This window comes from Anopheles cruzii, chromosome 2, assembly GCF_943734635.1.
Source record: "Anopheles cruzii chromosome 2, idAnoCruzAS_RS32_06, whole genome shotgun sequence".
Taxonomy (NCBI): Eukaryota; Metazoa; Arthropoda; class Insecta; order Diptera; family Culicidae; genus Anopheles; species Anopheles cruzii.
The window spans coordinates 20,470,198-20,495,147 of NC_069144.1; the positions used below are offsets into that span (position 1 = coordinate 20,470,198).

At 48.0% G+C, this 24,950-nt stretch overlaps 1 protein-coding gene across 1 annotated transcript in view; it reads left to right on the forward strand.

Moving 5' to 3' along the window:
- The first annotated feature begins 1,267 nt into the window (after positions 1 to 1,267).
- The window catches only part of LOC128278631 (tetraspanin-2A), a 41,362-nt gene continuing 17,679 nt past the window's right edge, over positions 1,268 to 24,950 (forward strand). The window contains exon 1 of the mRNA XM_053017363.1: positions 1,268 to 1,366. Coding sequence (XP_052873323.1) covers positions 1,268 to 1,366 — 99 coding nt within the window. The remainder of the gene's footprint in view (positions 1,367 to 24,950) is intronic.

Sequence of the window (24,950 nt, forward strand, 5' to 3'; positions counted from 1 at the left end):
ACTCAGTATACAGTGTAGCATGGTTAAGCGCAAGTAAGCAGAGACAGAGCAACACTACGTTCTTGTTTTCTGTGAACTATTTTTTATTCATATCGTTTATTAAACTCTACCACCTCCTCTATACGGCCGCGTATCACTAGACTAGGGCCGCGTAGACTTTCCTTTGTACATAAGACGATGCTACTGTTCCGTTCCGCTACTTTTTGTTATTTTACACTTTTCAACAATCGTGTTTTACAATGATAGCTAAACCGTACGAACTACTCGAACCGATTTTTAATAAAAATTTTAAATATACCTAACGCTGTTGTCTGTTAGTTACTATTTATATCACCAACGCTGTAATGCTGTGTGTAATGCTTGAATGTTGGGAGACAAATGTGACGACAACAGCAGATTAGCTGCTATACATTTGGGTTTGTACTTCAATTAAATAGAAATGAATTGAAAAAATGCGAGAATAGTAAGTAGACGGAAATTTATAAAAGCATCTAAATACAAAAAAAAATTGGATAAATTATTACAAAATCTAAATCGCTTGTTTCCTCACACACTTCTTTTATGCTTACGCTATTTCATCCAACTTATTGGTGAATTATCTCTAAATTTCTAAGCGTTCTAAACGTTTTGTTTTGTTGAAATAATGACTTTATTCCAATAACCACGGTTTTGTAATTATAAAAAAGAAACAAAACTGAATGACGCATCCAGAGTTGCCCCTAAACCACAATCCCACCACTTCGTCAAATTTAGTACAGGGATGATGGGTGATTCCACTCGCTCAGCAGCTTGTGCTAAACCCTGAGTGGCAACACCAAGCACCTGAAGTAGTGTACGCAGCGCACCTTGAAGCGTGCACTCACGGTTGCGTGCGTGCACAAACACCGTAAATGTTACGAAAATCGAGTGACCCCGTATCAGCGCCCGGCTCAACTCATTCGGCCCGACCCGGCCCGGCCCGGCCCGGGTCTTATCTTATCAGGTGTGCAGCCCAGGGAGCGATATCTATCGGGCTGTTGCTGCTTAGGTTCCTTCGAAGACACCCCAAAGCTGCGAGCTCCAACGACAGGTGCCCCATACGCAGTCCAGAATCGGTGTCACCCAGTGGGGAACGTGTTTCACTTTTCGTCGCCGGCATATTTTTTGTGTTAAGGTTGTGTTTGGTAGGCAAAAGCGACGTTCATTTGTGACGTGCGTGAATCGGAGCACACAGGTCTGTGGTGGCGTGAAAATTGTCGGGAAACACGAACACTGAACCAATCGAACGATGGCCCGCGGCGAAGGCAAAGGCGAAAGTGTTGCCAGACTGTCGAATCAAATCGCGTGCATCAAGTACACGCTGTTCTGCTTCAACATCGTGGCGTGGGTAAGTAGCTGGCCGAACGATCATCACCATCATCATCATCATCGATCATCGTAGTTTAGTGAACCGTTTCGAGGGGGTATTTCAAAAAGTTCGTCCGTGATGCGGAGTGACGTGAGATCATCGGAATTCGTGGAACGGAAGCGCAACTCTGCTTCTGGGAGTTTGCGGAGTGATTCACGTCCTGCAGCATAACGCGACGACAATAGTGGTCATAGTGTCTGTGTCGGTATCTGTGCGTGCTTGTGTGCGAACGGTTGTGTTGGTGTTGGCGAACGGTGAACGCTTATCACAATCGTGCAAAGACTGCTGCTGATAAGTCGGGTTCCATCGCGAAGGGCGATTGGGAAACTTGCCTGAAACGGAAACAGCGGACCGGAGCGAGTGAGGTGTCGATCGATCGTTCCCGAAGTGTTACGCGATGTGGGCAAAGGGACAGATTTAGCTGTGTTTGTTTAAGGCAATCGGATGGCGATTTTATGGTGCAATATCTGTTAGTTGAACGTTACCGCGCAAAAGGTAGTTCAGCTCTTAATGCGCGATGGGACCAAAATCAACGTGAAGAATTGTGTTCAGAAGCCGATGTACTAAATTCAATGAATTATTCATATTTTTATACTTATTGTTCGGTCATCGATCATTCCTGCCAATATAAATTCTTCAAAAGTGGGTTTTTCTTTCTATTTTACTTATCGATTTAAATGTTTATTGAGGATTACGGGAAATCTCACCTCTAATGGCTATACATTCTATTGGTTTGGCGGTTTAACTCAAGGGAGGAATTTCATAGCTCAATAAAGTTATGATGAATTGGTACACTCTTCTTGATTACTTTTACTATTATTTTAAACTCACCATAAAGTTTGAATTGAATTGAATTTTTCGCATCCCCATAAAGTTGACGAGTGTCATCGAAAAAGGTTCTGTTATTCCAAAAGGATGAAACCCTAAAAAAAAGGAAACTGATCGATGGATGGGCACGCTCCGATGCTGATGCCGGTCGAACCGCTGCGGACTGGCGTCCTTTCGGGGCCCCAGTTTTTGGAGTATCAAGAATCAAACCCGACCACAAATATCCGCACACTTCTCAAACACCGATGGAGATTAAATAAAAACCCCCGGACTGTGCCGGGCCCAACTCACAACTCATAAAAATGCCGAATTTACGGCGGAAACCATAAAATCGGCGTCCCGTCGGCTGAATGGAAAATAAATATTTCCTCGACCACGTGGACCGGGCAAAACATGTCCCGGGGAAAAGCCCCCGCTCGCTGGCCGGAAACAGAAAACAGGATGATAATTCATCCCGTTCGCCTATACGGCGTCAACTCGCCAACATCTTGCTGGGACTGCGAAGTGAACAACGCGCGGACGGCGGATAAATCGGTCGGCTTACAACGGGGCGTGTGGTGATCCCGAGAAAAAAGGCCGCAAAAAACGAGAATCGGTTCGGTTTGTCGGAATCCCAAAAATGCCGTCTAATGATGAAGTGTGCTGTAGCGGAGGAGAATCCTTACTTTACTATGTGTTGTGGTGGTGAAGAAAGAGCAATCTGCCTGCATGCATGTCCGAACGGGTCATGCCGAACCCTGTTGGACTCTGGTTTTGCTCTGCAGTTGCTTAGGGTTCGGAGTCTCAATTTAAAATGTTTTGTTTATTGTTTCCATGGATCCAACATTCTACGGCACAGCTCAAGGCAAACATTGGGAACATTTGAAGAGTGCATACGAGCCGTAGCTGAATGAATTCAACAACAATCGACCCATGGTATTAATAGCATTATAGTCTACTCAACTTGAAGTTTATTGATTAGGAGTAGACCTTTCTGGGAACAACAGCACAACCAACGATTTAGAAAGGTACGATTTGAGGCTCGATTGAAGATTTGTGGTTGACTAAGAAGTTGGAGTGAAATGGACAAATGAATGAATGGACTGAAATGGACACGTAATGGCAGAACTGCTTCACATCACTGCCCAATTCCCAATAATACCATTAACACTCATTTAGTCGGACTTCCTTTAAAATTGGCATTTGCTCCTTCATTTGTATTCCACCTTTGTTGGTGATCGACACAATTCAATAGAAATGAAAATCTGATTTGCTCACAATGTTTTTGAGCATTCCCAGCATTTGTTATGGTATGAGCTCCTTTCAACGTAGCTGACGCGTACGCATATCCAGCGGCAAGAATCAAAAACGAAAGAAAGTCCTCGTTAAAAGTCCTGCAATTGATGTTGCTTCATACACCCGAGGTCAGTGCTTTTTGGCAACCTTCCGGAACCTCGATGCTATGGTAATGAGCGTTCCTACGAATTTGGGGGAAACTCGTGGCGCATGTAATCAGTTGCGAGAAATTAGAGACTATGCGGCACCGCAAAGCCGTAGGAAGAAGGTTCGAAATCCGTGAGCTGCACAGAAAATAAATAGGAAAATACAGAACTTAACCATAAACAAAGGCTCTGCAAGTGCGCTATATGAATAACGAGCTGATTGAGAGTCGTTTTATTTATAAAAAATACAAATTTTCTTCATTCTTGGAAATTGTATTTAATATTTGAAACAGAGTTTCGGAGATGATCCCTCGTTTTAGTTTGCTCCTTTTAGTATCAAAGAACCGCACTAACAGCGAGCAAGTAATGACTGCAAGATATCAAGCGATACCGGTATCGATATCGGTAGAAAAATTCTTCCTCGTCACTGTCACCTCGAAGGCATTGATAAAATCGTTAGACGTCTGTCGAAGCGCAGGCAATGGTGAACTCATCTCACCATCATTTATATTATTTCGATAATTTTCGATTAAATATTACTTAATATTGCTAGAATATTATTTGAATATTACCTGTCTGTACGTCACCTTTTTATGTCAATTACCAACATTACCTTCGATTAGATTCGATGTGCACAATAACCGAAGCAGATCGAGTATTAAAGAAACATCGTAGTGAATTTTGATGCGACGAGATGTCTAGATTAGCGCACCGATGGCCAATATGTTTGCCATAAACAGCGTGAAAAGTTTCGACCGCTACACATCGATGATCGATTTGGTTCGCGCCCGAGTTATGCTGCGAACATTATCGAGGGCTTCAAGCCCACTTTCGTCCGTGTGTTTCGCTGTCGCAATGCCCGCCACGGCAGGGTGCTATGTTCCACCCGTTTCCTTCAGAACAAAAAAAAACACACACACACAGACGAGACAACACGCCCTAAGTTTCGGGCGCACAAGGAAAGCACATTATTTCCACGCGTTCCCAGCGTGGCTTCTGTTTTTATCTGTCTATTTTACGACTTGTACAACTCTCGGCACCGGTCCCGGGGTCGGGGGCGCTCCGACGGCGGGTATTGGCCGGCCCAAATAAAGTGCAAAGTGTACAACCGATTTTCCGCTACGGCCAGCCGACCGGCCCAGCCAGCCCGCCCGGGAAAATCGTCGCCAGCCGGACTCGCGGCCGTCCTCGCGAAGTTTTCGCCGCGAAGCCGAATGTGAGGCGCTGGGAAGCAACAGACTGATGGCCAAAAAAAAAGGATCCACGATCCCGGTGCCGGGCTCCGTAGCATAACCGAAACCGTGTTTCATGAACCGCTTCGCGCTCGCTCGGTGTTCTTCGCAGAGCGGCCTCGGTTTTTTTTTACGATCGGTCTGGAGCATCCGAACCGGGCCGGCAGTTGTGTAGTTTCGCTCTGCCAGCTTGGCCCGGTTCTGTTTCCCGTTTCTTTTTTTTTTTATTACATTTATAGTTTCATGTTTCATCGTTTCTTATATTTTTATACACTTTGGCTCCACTTTTCCAGTCTTTCGTCCCTTGTTCCAGTTCATTTTGAGCCGGGCCTGCCGGTGGTGGTTGGTTGACTTGCAGTTAGGTTGAGTTTTTCCTTCTGCATGCTACTCTCCCCGCAGGATCGGTTTCGGAATCGTGAAACTTTCTGATTTTTTCACACCCCCTTTCGGGGCTCACCGCATCCCTGCCACCGCAGGGTTTGACCCACTTACCTGGCCCTGGGTCTGGAGGTGAAGATTATGGCCGAAATGGAGGGTCCTCGCGAGAAGTGGTTCGCCCCGTGGACCGGGCCGAGCCCGAGAACGATTTATATGGTGTGAAAATTTATCATCCCTACGTGATCTTTGCTCATCGCCGAAGCTTTTGCTTTACGGTTCTTTTTGAGGAAAAGTTAATTTTGGTTTTCTTTTTTTACGGGTTGTTGTTTTGAGAAGAGTGCACCACCACATGCACCGCGGTGAATTCGGCGCGGCTTCAGTTAGGGCGGATAGCTGTGGCCTGTGGCCGAAGAAGAAGTTTAAATTCAATAAACTTCCTCAGCCGTCAGGCGTCTCTTGGCCAACTTGGCTAACGGCCGAAACGGTAGTGGAAACATTCTGTGGCAACCGATCAAATTTAACGTGACGTCGGGAGATTCCGCAAAAGGGTGAAACATGCGCGCAGTTTCGAAATGGAGCAGTATACGATTAATGCGCGTTATTAATAGGTGTCGGCAAACAGAATAAGAATGTAGCAGACACGTCACTTACTGTTATTAGATTGTGAATGAACGTTTGAATTTATCGTTTGAAGGCTTAATGTACTTAATGTAATGGAATAAGGTCTCACGGTTTGCGGTCAAATTATCAATGGTTTTTGTTATTTTACATACATTGTAGTCGGTTTCTTTTGACTACTAGTTGTTCCCGGCGTGCATCACCACGCCTCATTTCATTCTCATTTCTCGATGATCCGGCGTTTCAAAGGATCAGACGTTCTGGTGACATATCCGATCGGCTTTGCTTCTCATTTCCCGTTGGAAACATGCCCAAATTCGCAACAGCTGAATTTGACTCAAATTGCTTGAGAAGAATTGAGCACCTTTCGGTTGTTTTGATTGTCATTTTCTTGTGTCATTGAAAGGCACACAAGTTTGGGTGGGTTTTGTAGTTAACATGCACACATACGAGTATATCAATCAATCCGCTGTGACACAAGTATGAGCATTGGTTTGAAACGAATTTGTCAAACGTATCGTCCGCCTTCCGAATTCGGCACGCCCGGGTAGTGGAAAGTATTTAATAAATGTCTTGATACTCGACGCATGCCGGCCCAGGGTCGTGCTACAAACACTGACTTCCGGGAACACGCCGGACCCGGAGGAACAACACCACACAGCGCCCAACGGTGCCACACAATTGGTTTCCAAGTTCGTTACTCGTTCAGGATTTCGGGGTGGCCAAATGGGCTGCCGGATTGCGTTGGACAGCCATGGCCCCCGTCTAACCAGGCCAGGCCCGGCTACCTTGGAATGCGTGAATATTAAATTCCGCATTCCACAGACCGGGCGGGCGGCCGTGGGTGTACGAGTTATGAGCCGTTCGTGTGTGTTCCTGGGGTCTGGCATCTCAAGAAGCGTATAAACGAATCGCTCTGAGGTTGCAAGTATTTCATAACAGGAACATTCCTGTTGGACCACTCCATCACCGGCCGGGGGTGACAGGGTGCTGAGCGGGGTGTCTCAACCCTGGCGTGCGTTTCAGCTGCCTGCCTTCCAGATAGTTAGTAACCGGAAACAGAAATCTAAAAGCGGATCCTCACACGATTTGGTGGCTGATTTTGGGTGCCTTGATTGGTGAGCTCTCGGTGGCGGCAAAAAGGTGGCTTAATTCTACACAGGCACACCACCACCGAAGGAGTTGTAAGATGATGAAAGTTTAAGTTAAAAATAATTTCTCCCAAGCACCGGCACCGGGAATTCCCGGATGGCACTGGCAGGCAGAAAAAAAAAACGAAAATGGTGCGAAAAAACTGGTTACCAGTTCCGGGCCCCGGAAAGTCCTGAAAGCCGTCTCCGTTGCCAGCCAACGGGTGGGGTCTGTCCCACGCCGCCGCCGCCAAGCGCAGAAGCGTCGCCGTCGAAGGGCCGCGACGCGAAAGGATACTAATGAGATTATTCCATTAGGAAGTCACTGAAATTGCGACGTTGACGTTGAATGGAATTTAATGAGTGAACGAGCGTGGAGAATTCCACAATCTTCTGGGATTTCTGGGCCGCAGCACTCTCGTCCGCCATGGGGCGCGATGTAACACGTGATGCGCCAATGTTTTGGCCTAGAACTCCGAGTAGAGCCAAATGCCGAGACGGCCAACTACGGCTTGGGCCACAGAAAAAGTGGCGGAAAAAAGCGTTTCAAAGAATTTTAATTTCCCATCACCGTCAGCACGCCGCCAGACACGTGGGGTTTGGGGGGCTTTTTTCCCCCCGCTTGCCGGCCGATGACGGGTCGTACCCGCCATATTGGCCTCGGTGGATGACGCTTCTGGCGCGCGGTGACAGGTGGCGCTCCACCCTGACGTCTGCGGTGCCACACACTCGGGACGCCTATTTGTGATTTATAATTCATACGCAAATGAGGCTGTGCGTGAAGTAGTACCGTGTGTGAGGCCGTAGTAATGAACCCCGAGGCCCGTTGTTGACGAGCCTGACGAGCTGGTGACGGCGCAGGATGCAGGATGTTGGGCGGCCGTTTGATATGCGCAAGGCATTGCCGGGCGTTACGGACGGCTCGCAATGAATAATCTCGAGTGTGTCGCCACCTCTGAAGTACCACGCACACGAACGTTTGCGCTTCACTAGTCCATTAGGATTGAATTACGATTTCCCAAAATGAGAAACTCATGTCGGCAGCCTGTGTGTGGGGCTCTGGGCAAATTAGTGAAGCGGTGCCATCTTCTTCCTCGGCTTTGCGAAAGAAGTACGAGCGACAAAAGCGAGGTTGAGCTAAAGAAAAACGTGTGAACCACTCCAACCACACGGAGGCTGATGAATGGGACGAAGGAACAGGAAAATGGATCTCCATCCTGCGTCGCGTGTAAGCTGACGGCAAGTTGAACTCAGGTTTTTTGTCTCGCTCCCTTGAGGTAATTAGCGCCCAAACCATACGTTTGACAAGGGCTTTCCATTCGATCGACACACCCGGACATGGACGGAGCTGCGCCACGACGCCACGTGGTGTCACTTTCAGAAGAGAGAGCATAACCCGACCACAAACACCGCGGGGCTGGGAACAGGCCATTAGTGTTGCTGGTGCTGTCGCGCTCTATCGCAAGGGAGTAATACAAATGTATTGCCACCGCTAAGCAGCTTACATCAGTACCGTCAGCCTTTGCACGTTGTGGGATGGGTATTCTTAAGTTTTTCGTGAAGAACGCGTTTGCGATAAGACACACGATAAGTACGGACGAAGGAGCTGCTATATTGTTATTTATCTTTCTAAAGTTTTGTGGTTCCGAATTCGTACTGAACAGACAAACGGCTTGAATGTTGAAAGCTTTATAAACATCGCATACTTTCAGGCGCCTCCAATAGCTCTTACGATTACATTTTGAATTGCTGTTTGCCTACCTTTAGGCGCATGTGTTGTTCCTTTTTTAATTCAAACTGCTCCGTTTGCTGAATGTTGAATATTCATGCTTGCCTCTGTTTCACCTTACCAATACACCTTCAATTTAATCGTAAACTTAAATCAAACAAAACTTCTTAGTCTAGGTTTTGTCGTTGATAGGCTGATTTGTTTGGAACAATATTGGGAACAGTCAAGTACAGTTGTTAGTTTATGTCAACCTTTTATGCTGCAAAATAGCACATCCGATGTTGTAAATGTTGAACAAACAACGGCAACCTCCCGCAAGATGCTCAATTCGCGATAACGAAGCCGGTGATTAAAATGATAAAACGGAAGACAAACTAATGATCGCCCTTTCCGGCTGAAGAGTGCCAGTGTTTCATACGTTCACCAAGGCTGCTATCGAAAGATGCCACCGGTTACGGTACGACATACCACTTATCCTTCGTAAACATCTCGTGAAGTACGCTTCGTTCACGGCGAGCCCTTTGATGCCCTGTTCACCTGATGTCGCGTTCCTTTCGTTTGCGGGTGAAAAATTATTATGAGTTGAGAGCCGGCGCACATGATGGACAAAGTGCCTAACCACAACACACAGCGATCCACTTTTGGGTTCCATCGTCACCTTGAGCGTAATGATAATAAAGACGGTGCGCGGCAAGTGGCCCCTCCTGTAAGACGCACTCAGGGGCGACTCAATCGAGCAGGACCGGGCACGAGATTGTAAACCATAAAACCGGATCCAAAGTTTTCATCGATATCACGAGCGTTGTCCGTACTTAGTGGTGTTATCGTATCGGCCCTGTCATCGCTCGGTCGGTGCGCAAACGAAACACTTTGAGCCAAGCCAAGCAGAAAGAGTCCTTCGTCGTTCGAGCTCCTTTTTTTGCTTTTGGCGTCTAAGGGAGAAGTCCCCGTCCTATCTCTTTGCAGCTATTTGCTGCGGGTCGAGCGCGTCCCGAAGACGTCCTTTGACGCACGCACCCACCTCGGTGCGAACGAAAGGTTGCACGAAAGGTTGATAGAAATAAATGGAGCATGGGAAATATTTTGTGGCCCATTTTTAACGACCATCGACTATTAATGGGGCGCTGCAAAACGCGAGAAGACGGGAGAGGGCGATCGAAAAAGGGCATTCTCGCGAGTGGCGGCTGTTGCACGCCCACAGATAAAGGGACCCCGGACCCGACTCGAGTGCCGCGCGGATCGGCCCTTCATCCGCAACAAGTCACTGATCGACACAATCCTTTTTTGGGTGCGATGTACTTTGGGTGTGCTTCCGATCCCGAGGTACCATTGGGGTAGCTTTCTTAGCGGCATCCCACTTCGGAGAGAGCCTCTTTTCGGCGTGGACAAAATTTACGACCAACGAAGAGCACCTAAATCATAAGCACGGGCTGCCTGGGCGCCGATCGAACCGGTTTTTCCTTTTAAGGAGAGCCACTCTCCTGCCAGGACCGGCAACGAGGAACCTAAGGCAGGGGATGCGAATGTTTTACGGCAAACACACCGCCGAGCAACGATATACAGCATTTTATGCTTTATGCTGCTGGATCCCCGAGTCCTTTTTCTTCCTGCGATACGGGTGCCCACGATCTGGGAGCGGGAGCGGAGGGGGCCTGGGCACCGAAATTCAATTAGTGTAAAAGCCGTCAAAAGGATTGGAAAGTTTACTGGAAAAACTTCTTGATGGTGATGGCGCTGGTCATCAGCCCGGACGATGATGGTTAAGAGCTTCGAGCATCGTTTTCCTCGGGAACGGAACCCGTTGCAAGGCGTCTAAAACAATTTGTATAAATGTAGCAACGGACGAACTCGGGCACCGGGTAATGAAAATAATGATTATGAGAGAGTCGAGCTCGGCCACATAAAAATTTGTCGAAAAAGATTATTTGTACCATAAACTCAATTAATATACCCAAAAGCGATTGTGCTTTATGCAACAACCAAACAAAAGTGGACGAGATAAAATAAAATTTGAGCTACCATTTAACTTGAATGAAACCATCAAGTCGAGCAGTTTCGAGCAGTGCATTGCAATTCCGGCGCAGAATATTGCGGCCATTCGAAGCGTAGCTTTTTTTTGCGTATATTTATTACTGCTCAGAATGAGCCTGAATAACCCGAATGGCAACACCACCGCCTGACAATACCGCCAACAGCAACGCACCTGACTATGTAAAACACCGCTGCTCGAATAATTGTTCGAAGTATACGATTGTTTGACAAAGGTAAAGAAATACGCGAGCTGATGGCGGAACCCTACACCATCGGTAATCAATAAAATGCCACAAAAAGTGCTCGAATTCCTGAGAAGGACGAAAAACCCACTCGTCTGAATAGCGAATGCAGTAAAGTAATGAAATCGCTAATTAAAGTTTAAAGAGAGTGTAACTCCTACTACTTATCACCTCTCCGAAGTGTTCGCTCATCAATTGAAACCCACCATTTATCAGCGCCGCGAGTGACTTATCAAAAGCCTTTCCACGTTGCTTGATTAATCATCAGCGTGAAGTGAAACAAAATGGCACCCCTCGAATGGCGGCGCCCATTTGTAAGTGATTTGCCAAGCGGAGACCGCGGGCGGCCGGTGAGCCAGCGTCTTATCGTCCCGTCCCGCCCTCAGTTCCCCAGTCTATTGCACTTCAACTGAACGTCTCGGTGGCGGGTGCGGGGCAAAAAACTGGTTGAACCGAAAAGGAGCGGCGAGAAACAAAAGAACAACTACGCCAAAGTGACAGCTGCAGTCCTTTCTCTTTGAACTTTTTCTCGCCCGGGGGGGGCGTTTGCATTGTTGGTTGAAGATTTAGCAAACAAAATTAGCGCGAAAGTTTCGTTCCGTTTCGGGGGTGGGGCGGACGTTCGGGACCGAATGGACTTTCGCTGCTTTGTTCCGTCGGAAACCCGCCGTGCGGAGAAGCTGAGGAAAGTTTTTCTCTTGCAACTTTTCTCACCCTGTCGCGTCTCGTCCATTCGAATTTCGTTGAAGCAATGAGGGAGAACAATGGAAAATGTCAACCCGCACCCCGTCGGCGTAAGCACGGTCGGACGTCGGACCAAACCGTCGGCCAACAAGGTACAAGGTGCTGGTTTTTCTGTAGTTCTGCATTTTTTTTTTGGTTTGTGCTCCTGGCTCTTCACAATAAACGAGTCCGTAGGACATCGGATTTGCAAAGTGTAACCACAGAATTATACTCAACGTTCCAAGTTAAGGCGTAAAGACCGGCTCCAACTGCGCTAAGCAATAATTTGATTCGGTTGCTGTTGCTTTTGCAGTTGTTGTAGGTGTTTGGCTGTTTACACATCTACAGCTTACCTGTGGCTTAACTGGGTTACCACCGCTCAAACTATCACTCCAATATTTGTAATGCTAATTGTTTCCTGAACACTTGGTTTTGGTGTTCTTTTTATTCGACTTTCATTGCACTTTTCTGCACTTGTTGTTGTGCATGTTGTTGCTTTCGTAGCTTTTGCTACCAAAGTGCGTACGCCTAAAGGTATGCAAGAGAAAATAACTCCAATCTACTTTTGTTCTCTTATAAGTTTCTACGCGGTCTAATTAACAAAATTGGAAAGAAGAATACATGCTTGAACATACTTGTGGCGGTGCCGTTGATTGTGTCCCGCAGTGTGTTGCATCGCAGCCAACAAGAAACCGTCAAGATAATTTTGATGCAACACTTCAGCGAACAGTTCCTGTGCCGTTGTGCACATGTAACTAATAACGAGCAGCAGTCCGTCGTTGACTGGCCGAGTTGCTATGGGCTGCATTTGAATAGCTTCGCCCGTGACCGGGAAAGCAGCTCACGGCTCACTCGGCAAACTAGTTCCGAAACTTGAAGCCGCGCCAAGTTGCCGGTGGCTTTGTTTTGCCCGCAGGTCGCAGGGTCCCGTTTGGAGGAAAAACAATTTCCTTTAACTGCGCAAACATGTATGCTGATGCAGACTGCTTTCAATATGTGCACCGGAAGGACGGCCGGATGAAGGAGTGACGGCAACCGGCACAACCAGCCCTCTCTGTCATCGCGAACCGCTGTCACGCTGGCAAGCCGGCCGAGCCGAGACAAGTGGCGGAGGAAAACCAATAAAATAAAATTAATCGCAATACACAATCTTTTATTGCCCGCTCGCTCCGGTTGGAGATCTCATTTTGATATTTATGGGTTTTCGACGACCAAAACAATATGGCGTCAACGATTTCGAGGAGCTTTTTCGAGGGGGCGGCTTAAGGACTTTCTTGCGGACTACAAAAGTGTTCCCGAAAGCGCTTCCCAGAGTCTGCAGTAATCTTCTGCGGCAAACAACGGAAACAACCATCAAACAAAAGTAATAAGTCGAATGTCAAACGACGCATCGCGCCGGGGATACCTGTCGTGGGGATAAATTGCCCACATTTTCCACATTTCCCTATCTGCGCCGAGGTGGCTCTGTTTTAATACAAATTACGATGTGTGCGTGTGAGTGTGCGGTGTTCACTTAGGACGGTAAGTAAATGGGCCGCAATCAATCAGCGTCCTCTGAGAGTGTCAAGTTTCGATCCCCGACCCGAAGGAGTTTCCGGGGGCAAACCGGTCGCTAGAAGTCACCCCGGCAGTCGAAACACTCCGACAGTCAGACAGCCAGACGAGCCAGCAAAACCCAAACGTCACTCCGAAATGGCCGCTGGCTTAGTTGGTCCGCAAACGCGAATCGAATCCACGCGCCCGGCGGAGCTTCAAAGAGAATCTCGATCGGCTCGAACCGCGCCTGGCGAAGACAAATGGTCGTACGCAGCCCGAATGCCGAGTAATGCGGCTGGACGACGTGCAGGATTGCCGCAGAGCCGCTAATGGAGTCAACCCGGAGGTGGCGGCCCAGTGAGTGCATCAGAAAGCGCTCAGCGATAGATCTGTAGCGCCCTGAAGCGCTCGGCATCCTGGAGCGCTGGGGCGCAGGTTGGTTGGTCCAATTTCTGGTCGGCCATTGTCGCGGCTCAAGTGGCCCAACGCCATCGATAGCATTGACAGGTGTAGGCTTGGACCAAGTCAGGTGCAACGCAAAGGGCCAGTGGCTTGGCAACCGTTTCACGTTGATGTCCATCAAGGAACCGTGGCCGTTGTCGCCGCAAGCCTATGGCGGATCTACTGAATTGAACACTGTGCGATGCGAGCGAGCTAGTGCGCCGGTAGAGCATCCTTCTCGGAACCACACACTCCAAGATATCAGTCTTCCGTACATTGCACCGCTCTGGCTACGCTCTCGATTGTGGAATGGCCACCATTACATCGGTATCCACCCGACAGCTCGGTAGCAACCGGGTGTGATGTAAATGATGTAACCACGGGCCGGCAATAACTTGTGGCACTCGCCAGCACTAGCGCCACACACCTTCTCCGTTCCGGATTAACGCCGATGCGCTCGGAACCGGCAACCGACAACTGGAATGCATTAATCTTCTTTCATTTCCTTAACGATCGGCTCGCATTACTCGCACGCAGCGGACGCTCTGGAGAGACGATGGTTGGCCCTTTTTCGGCCCCGGACATGGCCTCGGAAATGGGGCTGGTTGGTTTCGTTCGTGAGCACAAGGTGCACCGGCCATGCAAACGTTGTCATTGTCGGATTCGATACTTGGCAGTGTTATGGGCCGCGGGTTCGCGGTTGTTTATTTGCTCGTGGTGTGCTCGTGGTTATATCGAAGAGAGTCCTTTCCAGGGATGACATCGTTTTAAACGTTGAGATTTTAGTACAACAATAACCGCAAGATGCTTGTGTGTCACGCACACCCTAGACTCGAATTTAGCTGAGGTTGCTAAGGTATTAATTTGGCAGACTTCTCGGTTAACATTGTCAACGTCCTGGATGCGCATTGTGGTATTCATTCAGTTTGGCGGTTCAATATCAGAGGGCGCTGCTACTAGCCTTTTTTGTTTATGTTGGTACACTCGTCATTTGAACGTATGTGAAGTTTCATTTCAATCTGTTACTTCATTCTTTGTTTAAGATCCGTTTAGTATCGACGTGTCATAATATTTTTGCAATGGAAAAAGTGGAGTATCGTGCAGTGATTTAATTTATATTTGTGGAAGACATTAAAGCAATGGAAATGTATGAACGAATGTTGAAAGTGTATAAGGACTTTTCGTCTTTAGTACTGAAAAAAGATGAGTTGCTGAAGTTAAACGTGGTCGTACAAGCCGAGAAGACACTCCATGTCCAAAAACAGACACAACTCCTGAAAACGCATTTAAATTCAAGTTTCTCGGCAACATTTTGAGCTGTTTCGAAAGGATAAAGTGTATTTTGTGCGTCGATTCATCGACTATGTACGTGATTTTTGTCTATGACCATGATCCTGAATGAAAACAAGAGGCTAAGGAGTGGTGTGAACCTAGTTCCTCGGCTCCGAAACGAGTTCGTGTCCAGAAATCGTCCAAGAAGGTGTTAGCATCACCTTTTTTGGAATGCGAAAGCAGTTTTGTTTGTGGATTACTTGCAAACTGCTAAAACAATACAACTGAATATTGTTGTAACTATTTAGACCAGCTGAAGTATCTACCTTATTCCCCAGATTTGGCCCCTAGCGACTTCCATCTGTTTCCAGACCCAATAAATTGATACGTGTAAGCATTTTTCATCAAATGATGAGGACATAACGGCTGTGGAAGCGTATTTTGCAGTCTTTTCAGATTCCCGGGCCCCTTTCAGAATAGTCATCGACCGATTATCTTCGACTTCGATAGAAGATTCTCTCTACTTTCTATCGTTATCATGCCTTTCAGTTTTATTCCTTTCACCATTACTCTTTACTTGTCATAGCGGAATCCTTGTTTTATGTCTTTTCTTTTTGTCTGTTCAAAGCTACAGAACGTGGCAGTGATCCATTACCTTGGATGTAGGAAGATAATGACATCAGTTTAAGCTCACATTGGGTTACGACATGGTGCAGGAAACATTTGGAGCATTCTGGAGCCCGACCGACTCGCAATTGTGTTGGACTTAGCTGGAACCATCAGTTCTGCTTTGCGATGACACATGAATGGGATGGGATGTCTTCTCCGGGGGACCAGTGCACTCCCACCATTCTCTAGGAATCCGGCCGGCCACTGGGGTTTTACAAAGCATCCTCCATTATTGGTGGTGGCAATGTCGGGGCAACCGTACCTTGTCACCGTTACCGTGTCGACCGACCGGCCGCCGGATGTGCTTTGATTTTCCTGCACCGAAGCCGTCCATTGTTCTGTAGCTTCTCTATATCTTGCCAGTGGCTGGGCCCGGTCCGGTTCCGGGCGCGAGTACACTATCCGGTGGCGGTGTGTTACTAATTACCTCTGGTCAGCCGTCCGGGGAATGAAAACATCATTTCATCGCCTTGCCCCGTGATGGCTGCGCGCGCGCGTCATTTGTTTCCTCCGCCAGAGGGCGTTAATTAATGTCACCGGCTCTACAGACAGTGGGAGAGAGAGCCTTTGTCATGGCAACGGAAGCCGGCGAGACTGGCCGGAAAAATCATTTCTCTTTCGATCATTTCGCCCGCGGCCCACCGTGAGCCCTCCTGCCAAGGTCCCATAAAGTCAGCAAAGAGTGACAGGATTCCCCGGAGTTGCAGGAGTGTCGTTGCCATAAAAACCAAACTCTCGGGACACTAAAGCCTTAACGGGCGCTATCGCGGTGGCGGCGGACCGGTTAACTTTTATGTTACTTCCTCCTCTCTCTCTCGTGGGTGGCAACAACTATGACACTGGCCGAGGGCGGCGATGAAGTCTCGCGTTACAATGTGACTACTTTCGTTCGCCATCATTGGTCAGATAATTTGCCGTCTGAGTGTCCGGCGCGCGGTGCTGGAAGAAATGATAATCTTTTTCTTTCGAAACGACTCAAGAAAGGGTGCTCACCCCGGTAGCCAATCCAATCTCGGTCCGATTTAAGCTCGCAGAGCGCAGCGAAGCCGGACGACAAACGGAGCAAACGGAGTGTGCCATCCAGCGGACCGGCGCTAAGTGGTTCCCGGGACGGAACCGGGATCTCGGGGCTCGGTCGGTGGGGGGACACCAATTATAAAGTCTCGTTAAATTTTACTAGCTCTCAGCTCCACTTATTTCGGATTCGGAGCACCGGTTTTTATGATCGTTAGCCTGGACACTGGGCCGGCCAGTGTCTTGCGGGTTGCGAGCGGATGGGAAAATGATTTCCATTTTTGGGCGACAAACTTTCACTCCCCGCGCTTTACCCCCGTTCCGACGGCGACCCCGATCCAAGGCCCTAGCCTAACGCCGGGGACGAAAGTGCTCGCTTTTTGGACGTTGTTTTTTTGGTTCAAACTCTGTTTAATTGAAACAAAATTGTTCCCGGACTTAATCGACGCTCGCTGTCGGGGGGTACTACTTCACTAGCCCCCGGCAAGATATGACTATTTTAATTGGCTTACGCTTTATTTTGCGTTATCAGAAGAGGATTTGTGGAACGTTGTATGAGTTGCATTGTTGTATGCTTGTATGTGCATTGTGATTGCTTCTTGTCAATTGATATGCCGTCCACCGAAACATTTATTTTGTTAATTTTGAATGTTTGAACGAATGATGCAACACACTTGTCAGTTAAGCGGCGAGAATATCGATCTGCCCGCTTAACTGTCGCAACGACCGCGCTACTGGCCACGGGAGAGCGATCTCGCTTCGAACGCCGCTACTAATACCACCAGGCCGACCGGGTGAATGTCCTTGCCCGATCGGCCTGCGCGCGAGAAATTGTCTCGGGACAAGCGCCTAAGTGCCAGCAACGAGCGGGCTTTTGGATTCGCACGCGATAGCGGGAAGACACGAAACTTTTAACCTCTGTAAATAACTCCGTGAATAAAGACTCAAAGTTATAACGTGTTATGCAAGACGTGTTCTTAATATTGAATTATCTCCCGAGCGAAAGAATCCAATACACTCGTTAAATGAAACTAAACAAGTTGAACAACCCAAAAACAATTTATTTATAAAAACTAGCTGTTCCCGGCCGCGCTTCATCTTATTCTCATGTCTCGATGATTCGGCGTTTTAGAGGATCGGTCTTCCTGGTGACTATACGATCGGCTTCCTTTCTCGCCTCCCATTACTACTCCGTTTCGTACGATCGGGCTTCCACAACACGCAACATGGCACTCAACATTTGGTTTCAAAAACTTGTATGAAATATTATATGCAATGTTGTATACAATATTGTATGCAACATTGTATGCAAGATTTGCTTTTCAAAACTTGTACACAATGTTGCGTGCACAATGTTACGACCTATTTCACGGACAACCCAAACGTTAATCAAACGTTAATTTTCTTGTCGAACGGAACAGTTTGGAACCAATTCGAAAGTGCATTCCATCGCTTGAAATGTCAGTTGAAAGAGCCAAACAATTTAGTTTGGGGCCGAAAACCAATCGCCCGATCGGCACGTCAACAGGACGTCATTTTCGAAGCCCCATTTCCCGATGACTCCGAAGGCCATCCACCAAACCCATAAATTCTGCTTGGCCAACGGACAATGGTAAGCCGTAGTCAGTGTTCGGCAGTAATACCTACTGTCGAGCCACTGGCGAGATGGCCAAGTCCCCGGCACAAAACACAAAGCGGAACCAGCAATTCATGCATTCGTAAATAAAAACCTCCCAAAACGGTGTCGCCCATATGTGCGACCAGCGTACGACAAATTCCACAATCACAATCAGCATGGGTCGGGTTTGTGCGGCCACTTTACGGCCACTACCAGACACGACCAGTCGCCCTCGCATGCCTTCGGGAATCTCGGCCGTTGGGAATAAAAAACGAAACAACAGACTTAAATGCTACATTCCCAACCAGCCTGGTCCTGAGTCGGACCAGGATTTTTTCGGCGTCGGCCGACGTTGGCCTACAAAGCTGGTTAGAAGGCCGAAAATATCGAGTTATGGTTGATTTATTTGCCTATTAGATCACTCGCTTCCGTTGCCCGTTGGCTCGCACCGGACCGGGCCGAAAACTGTAACCGGAAGTCAGCCGCGTAAAAACATGCGAAGCAATTTCGAACCAAACCAGCATTACGGAGCAGCGGCTTCCGGTTGAACGAGCAGGCTTACCCCAAAAAAATTGGGCACGACTATCATCTCTCTCTCTCTCTCTCTCTCTCTCTCCGGATGATCGTCACGCCAGAACCCGGGACTCGGCATCCTGGAAATCCGGTTCGGTGTGGGATTTTTTCGAAGGCCCCGTTTCTATGACGTACTTCTTTCGGTTGCTCGCCGTTTTCCGGCCCGGGCCGTCGTCCGTTGCGACGGAGGTCGTTACGACTATTAGCACAATTCAATTTCCGGTCGCTGTTTACATGAAATATGCGTATCGGAGCCACCTTGCGTGCACCGAGTGAGAATGACACACATAAAGTGGGCCGCGTTTTCTTTCGGAGCTTCGGGGCTACTGACCAAACGGACGCACAAGGATGGCACCGGCTCCGATTTCTCCCTCGCGAAAGGAGAACCCTCCGTAAAACCCAACGAACCCAAACTAATGGCCCGGTAGTTAGGGGGTAATTTACGGTCGGGCCACACCGGGCCATATGTGCGCGTCCTGGTGGATCGGGGTGTCCCATTTTTTTTTGGTGTGTGTGTGCGAGAAAATGGCCGCAGAGCGTGGGACTCATTTGGTTGGGCCGCTGGGCGTTTTTGTCGCCCATGTTGCCCACTCAGCACGTTCGGCGTGTGGTAGATGTACCGGAAACGGTGAGCCTTACCTTTCCCCGGCGGCTTCCTCTCATGATGACACCTTCACGAAGCTCGACGATCGCAATTAAGTTTTGTGTTTTATGACTTAATTCATTTCTCGTCGTTTTTTTTTTGTATGCTAGCCGCACGAGGACGGCGAAGGACAATTCGCGACAGTTTTTATGGTCTCGTTTATGCCGGGGGAAAAAAGGGGAGAAACAACAAAGTCAGCAAAAAGAAGCCAGCAAGCGGGGCGAAGAGCATGTTGTGGGCGTGAATTAGGCGCCGTGGCCTGACATGATAACCACTAATTTAGAGGTGACCCCAAGAGGGTTGCCACCCGCTGATGGGGAAGTCCCATTAGAAGCCGGAAAACCCCGGAAAGCGAGCCTTCCGGAGGTGCGGAGTGTACCGAAAGGCTCGCACGTGTGCTGGGCTGGGCTGCTGTCCGCTGGGTTTAATATTTTTAACGTTTTAATCATCTGCCACTGCGAGAGCCAGGGTGTGTACATGAAATTAGTGGCCAGGGTCTCATTTACCCCGGATGCTCCGGATCATAACTTGTTGAGTGGCGCGCATCCGAGCATAAGTCATGGAGCTCGTGGGTTCCTTCGTAGATTTTTTTTGAGGTGTTCTTGGCACTGTCCGAAGGTTGTGACACTTTATATACTCATCGGAGAGGAGTCCCTTTTACCGGAAGGATCTACAGGGAAACGATCGCCCTGCGGAAGGCGGCCGTTTAATTGTTCGCTGCAAATCCCTGCGGAGGTTGACAGAAGCGGGCAGCCGGACGTTATCCCTGCTTCCCCGGGGGTTTACTTTGTGATGGATGATTTCTAAGTAATGATTTTGTTGGATAGCATTAAGTTTGCAACGTTGCGACTCGAAAGAAAGTTAAAGAAACTGTAGTCTAGTTAATAATTATAAAAAGTATCCTAAATTAATTAAATAAAACACAATAATCTTATTTGTAAGTCTTTTTTGATTTAGTATCTATTATTCTTTTTTGTTCAACACAATATTTAGTTTTTTATTTACTTATTTATGCCCAATGCCCAATTACCCTTTAAGTACCATTGGTTTGTATAGAGCTAGAGTGCTAAGCTGACAAACCTGTCAAAATTGCTAAAAGGCGAAACAGGGACAAAAACCCGGTAAACGGAGATTAAGTGGAATCGAGATCAAGGATATAGTGCTCTGACGAATAGACACCTTGTAATTCATATAATAAGTAATCAATTAGTAGAGTAGTGTAAACATGAATAAAATGAGTTTGTTTGTCAGTTTGAACTTTTTACGGTAGAATCTACGGTTTTCTATGCATGGATGTACCAAGGCATATCCGAGTAGTTATGATCTAGCTAGTCAGATAATGTAAGAAAATAAAGTAACCGGAAGGAAATATACTATGGATCATCAATTTCGTCTCACAACCTAAAGATATCAATTAAAGAAGTAACTTTGATGCATAACTAACAGACTACCCACATGGGTTCAATCGATGGGTCTGGGAGCTCTTTAAAACGGTTGTTAGAACCATATTAGAACTTACAGTGTTTCAGGTTTCTTGAATACTTTTCGTATTGTCTACTATCCCAACCTCTCAGCATGGGTGACCTCTAGAGCTCTAGAAGTAGCCGATAAAAGCTATCGTTACTTCCCAGCTAACTCCAGGGAAAAGAAAAAGAGAGAAAAATCCAAAATGGATGCTCCCGAACTTTACCAACTCATCTCAATACACGCAGACGCATTAATCGAACCCTGATCGCTTTGCTGGAGAAAGTTGGGCAAAGTTAGGCAGCTAATATATTGGAGTTTGCACTTTTCATCCCTAATGGGCGCATCGATTCGGGTTCAGGGTAGAAGCCGAGCATCGAGCACGTCATAAATATGTGCATCCGGTCGCCTTACGCTCCCTTTACGACGTATCCGCCCGCTCACGACGACTGTCAATGAAAGTGAGGCGGCGCGCAATTAACGTAATGCAAACGGGCCGGGAGCCCGGGACTCCTTAGTAGACATCACCATAACTCATCCAGAAGTTGGTGGCTTTCTGTTCCTACGACGAAAGAAGAAGGAACCCTGGCCGGCCTGGTTAAGAGAGTCGATTGGTGGCTGAAAATTCATCAGTAAAATTGATTCTCCGTCCGGCAACGGGGAACTCCGGCGGGTTGGGAGCGGCGGTTAGGTTGAATCCCTTTTTGCCTGAACCCGTTTTTGCGCCCACGTGCGTGAGCGTGAGCGGAGCAACTATTGGCAATATATGTGGGATATTGGCACTGTGGGCCATTCGGCGTCTCGTCCCTTGGCGTCGGGTTTTATATCACGAAAGTTTGATGCCGGCCGGACTCTGTAACGACGGATCGCTATCTCAGAGCCGGGCACAGGCCCCAACGCCGTGTGTGCTGTGCGGAGTGAATGATTTATAGGCGTTATTGCAAAAGTATATCCCATCAAGTATTCATCACGGTTCGGGCCCCAAAAAACAGCAGTTCCCGCAGCAGTCTCCGACCAGTATCCGGGCGTCCGATCCCGGACCGGAGGTCAACCATTTCTCAATCAGTTTTCAATATTATTCGATGAACTCTGAGCTCTGAGGCCGTAGGTTTTTTGGTTCGCTCCCGTCCGTCCCGAAATGTGAATCTCATGGTGGGTGAAATTTTTCAATATTTGCCACGTCCACTTCGCGCGGGGCCGTGCAAAGTTTTGTGCAAACAGCGTTACACAGTTACACAGCGTGCCCGGATGTGTTTCGTTGGCCGGATTTCGACCAACACTGGAAACGGTGGGCCACAATTTTTTTGAACCGATTTCAGCGCGCGTTGCTGGGCGTTGTTTAAACAAATCATGCCACACGGCGGAACGGGGGGATATTGTGCACATGTTTTTTTTTTGGGTTGTTGTTGGCGGTCGGTTGCCCCAAAGACCGCGGAAGCCATTTTATTTATCCATCATTTTATTTGCCTCTTCCGTTCGTCACTTGTTCCAATGACCGGTTACATTATGCTGGCTGGCTGGCTGGCGGTTGGCGTTTTCTTCCTTTCGCGTGTTCAGCGCAGCCATTGGACTGTCCCGTTTTGGTCTCCCAAAACTGTGACCAAAACGGAACTGTCAACCATGCGCGACGCGCAAAATGCAACGCGTGGAAATGTTATTTATGAGCTTCGCCGGATTCGCCGGACCACAGAATCCTCGCGCCGGAAAGCCACGGCGAAAATCGGATCGCTTCCCAACCGACCGAAAAACAAAACGAAGAAAACAAAAAGAGCTCCAAGGACAACGGGCTCCAACGGGAACATCAGAAATGCCGCCAATCTGGGGACGCGACGCGACTTTGACGGATGTCGCACACTCGGTGGCGTCCGGTGGCGGTCGGAGGCCACGGACCATAAAAACGCCCGGAATGTTGATGCTGATGTTGCTGATCGGAAAAGTAATAAAATTTTAATCGAATTTCATTGTCCGTCTGTCCGTGCGCCACCGCACAATGGGCCACGGTCGCTGTGGTGCGTTCCATCGTGCAGCCACCGACCGCTAAGTGACACTAAAATGGTTCACCGGTGTTCGCTACAGCCGCCGCTTGGAGCGACTTCCGCCGCAACATCCGCCGCCACTCATTACACACCCGGCCAGGGGCGTCGGGATATGATTTAATTTTTCATACTACGCAGGTTGGCAGCGGCTGCAGGAGGGCTGTGAAAGTTTACACGCGCCTCATCGCCATTGTGTGTGTGTGTCCGTCAATTATCCGATTGCTGGCACGGAACGGAACCTCACTCGCCATGTCCATGCCACTCCGCGGACAAATATACCGTTTAATTCTTAGAAAACACAACAAGAGAACATGTCTCGTTCGGAGATTTTGGCGCCTGTGCTTCTGTTGCATACCTTCAGGCGCTGTGATACAAAGTTTGGTGAGAATATTTACAGTACTCTTCACGGAAAAAGTCTATGGGCTAGAAGCAGTTGTAATGGTTGAATAACATTTTCAAACCTTTACCTCAATCGCTTTGTGCTGCCAGATCTGGCTTCCAGTCGCCAAGACATTTCCAACTCTGTAGCTGGAGGGACTTCAACTCTTTGCGTATTTATACCGCATTAGAGAGCGGAGTCCACTTCCTGTCTCTTGTTTTAATCTAGCATTAGCATCGATCTCGCACTGGCCGGATTTCCAAGATTCGGGATTGTTTTTTGGCAGTTGCTCAAAGTGATAAATTATCATGGAATTAGGTAAACTTCTGTGATTACCGATTACACAAGATTGTGTTTCTACATTTTCCACCTCGTCTTGTTTGTTACTGGTTCTTCATTAACTTCCAATTACAAGTGTAACCTTCGGGATTTGCAGGGACAATTTGGGGGACATTGAACCATTTTCTGTTTCTGTCTGGCTTATTTTTGTTTCGTTCTCCTTACTGTATTATAAATTAATTAAGTTATTGTGCTGGAGTAGCGAGTATTTGCACATGGTATGTTCTCCTGTCGTTCTTGCAAAAGTCTCTCCTTGAAAATATCGTGTTAAGCTCATTAAGCATTATTAAAGAGTTTTGTCGTAATTTCCGCTCGAAACCATCTAACCACAGAGAGGCGCGAATACCTCCAACAGTAATCAACGGGTGAACCCCTCAACCCGCAACCTTTGCCGATTGCCGACGCCACAGGACATGTCCTCATGGCTCATAAATGGAAATAAATGACGGTGGGGCCTCGTCAACCCATCATAATCGTACCACGGGCCGGTGCCCGGCCGGGACTACAGTCATCTTTAAAACATGCTAATGATTGTATAAATTTGACAAAATCTTCATATCAAGCAAATAGACTGGGTCGTAATAATTTTACCAGCCAATTCGTCGTCATCCTTTCTAAAGGGACACACGAAAAAGCGCCGGTCCGGGCCAACCAAACCAAAGGATTCAACCGACCGGTGGTCCGGAGTCCTGCGGCAAAAAAGAGGGTCGGGGGGCGATTCAATGTGGCCGAGGGTATCCTTTTGTGCGTCGCAAGGAAGCCAATGTTAATAATTCACCAAATCAAAAACTCCCGGGCACCCGGGAAGGAAGGCAATTTTGATGGACCGTAAGGATGATGGCTCGGGTCCGTTCGTCTGACAGATTGGCCTGCGGGGGTTGTAGGAGTGTAAGGGTTTTTGGGTCCATTCCTTCAATTTCTCCATTACTATTCAGCTCGAGGACGGGCGGACCCAGAAGAGGTTGAGAATAAATCTCATTTCGGGATTTTAGAGACAATCGCATGAATAATAGAAGGACAACGCCAAACGCCTGGCCCTTTGCCGAAGGTACGCCCGGTTCGCTTCGATTCGAATGGCCCGAAGGTCATTGGCGGCGCGTAGCCTGTGGACCGGAGAGCGTACCACTAGCACTACGTTCCGGAGAAGCCGGTTAGTGGAGAACCCGTTCGAACCCGTCATTTGCGTCGTTGGGCTTAAGGCGTGGGCCGCTTTGGTCGGGGCAGCTCTAACACTATAGCATTGGCCC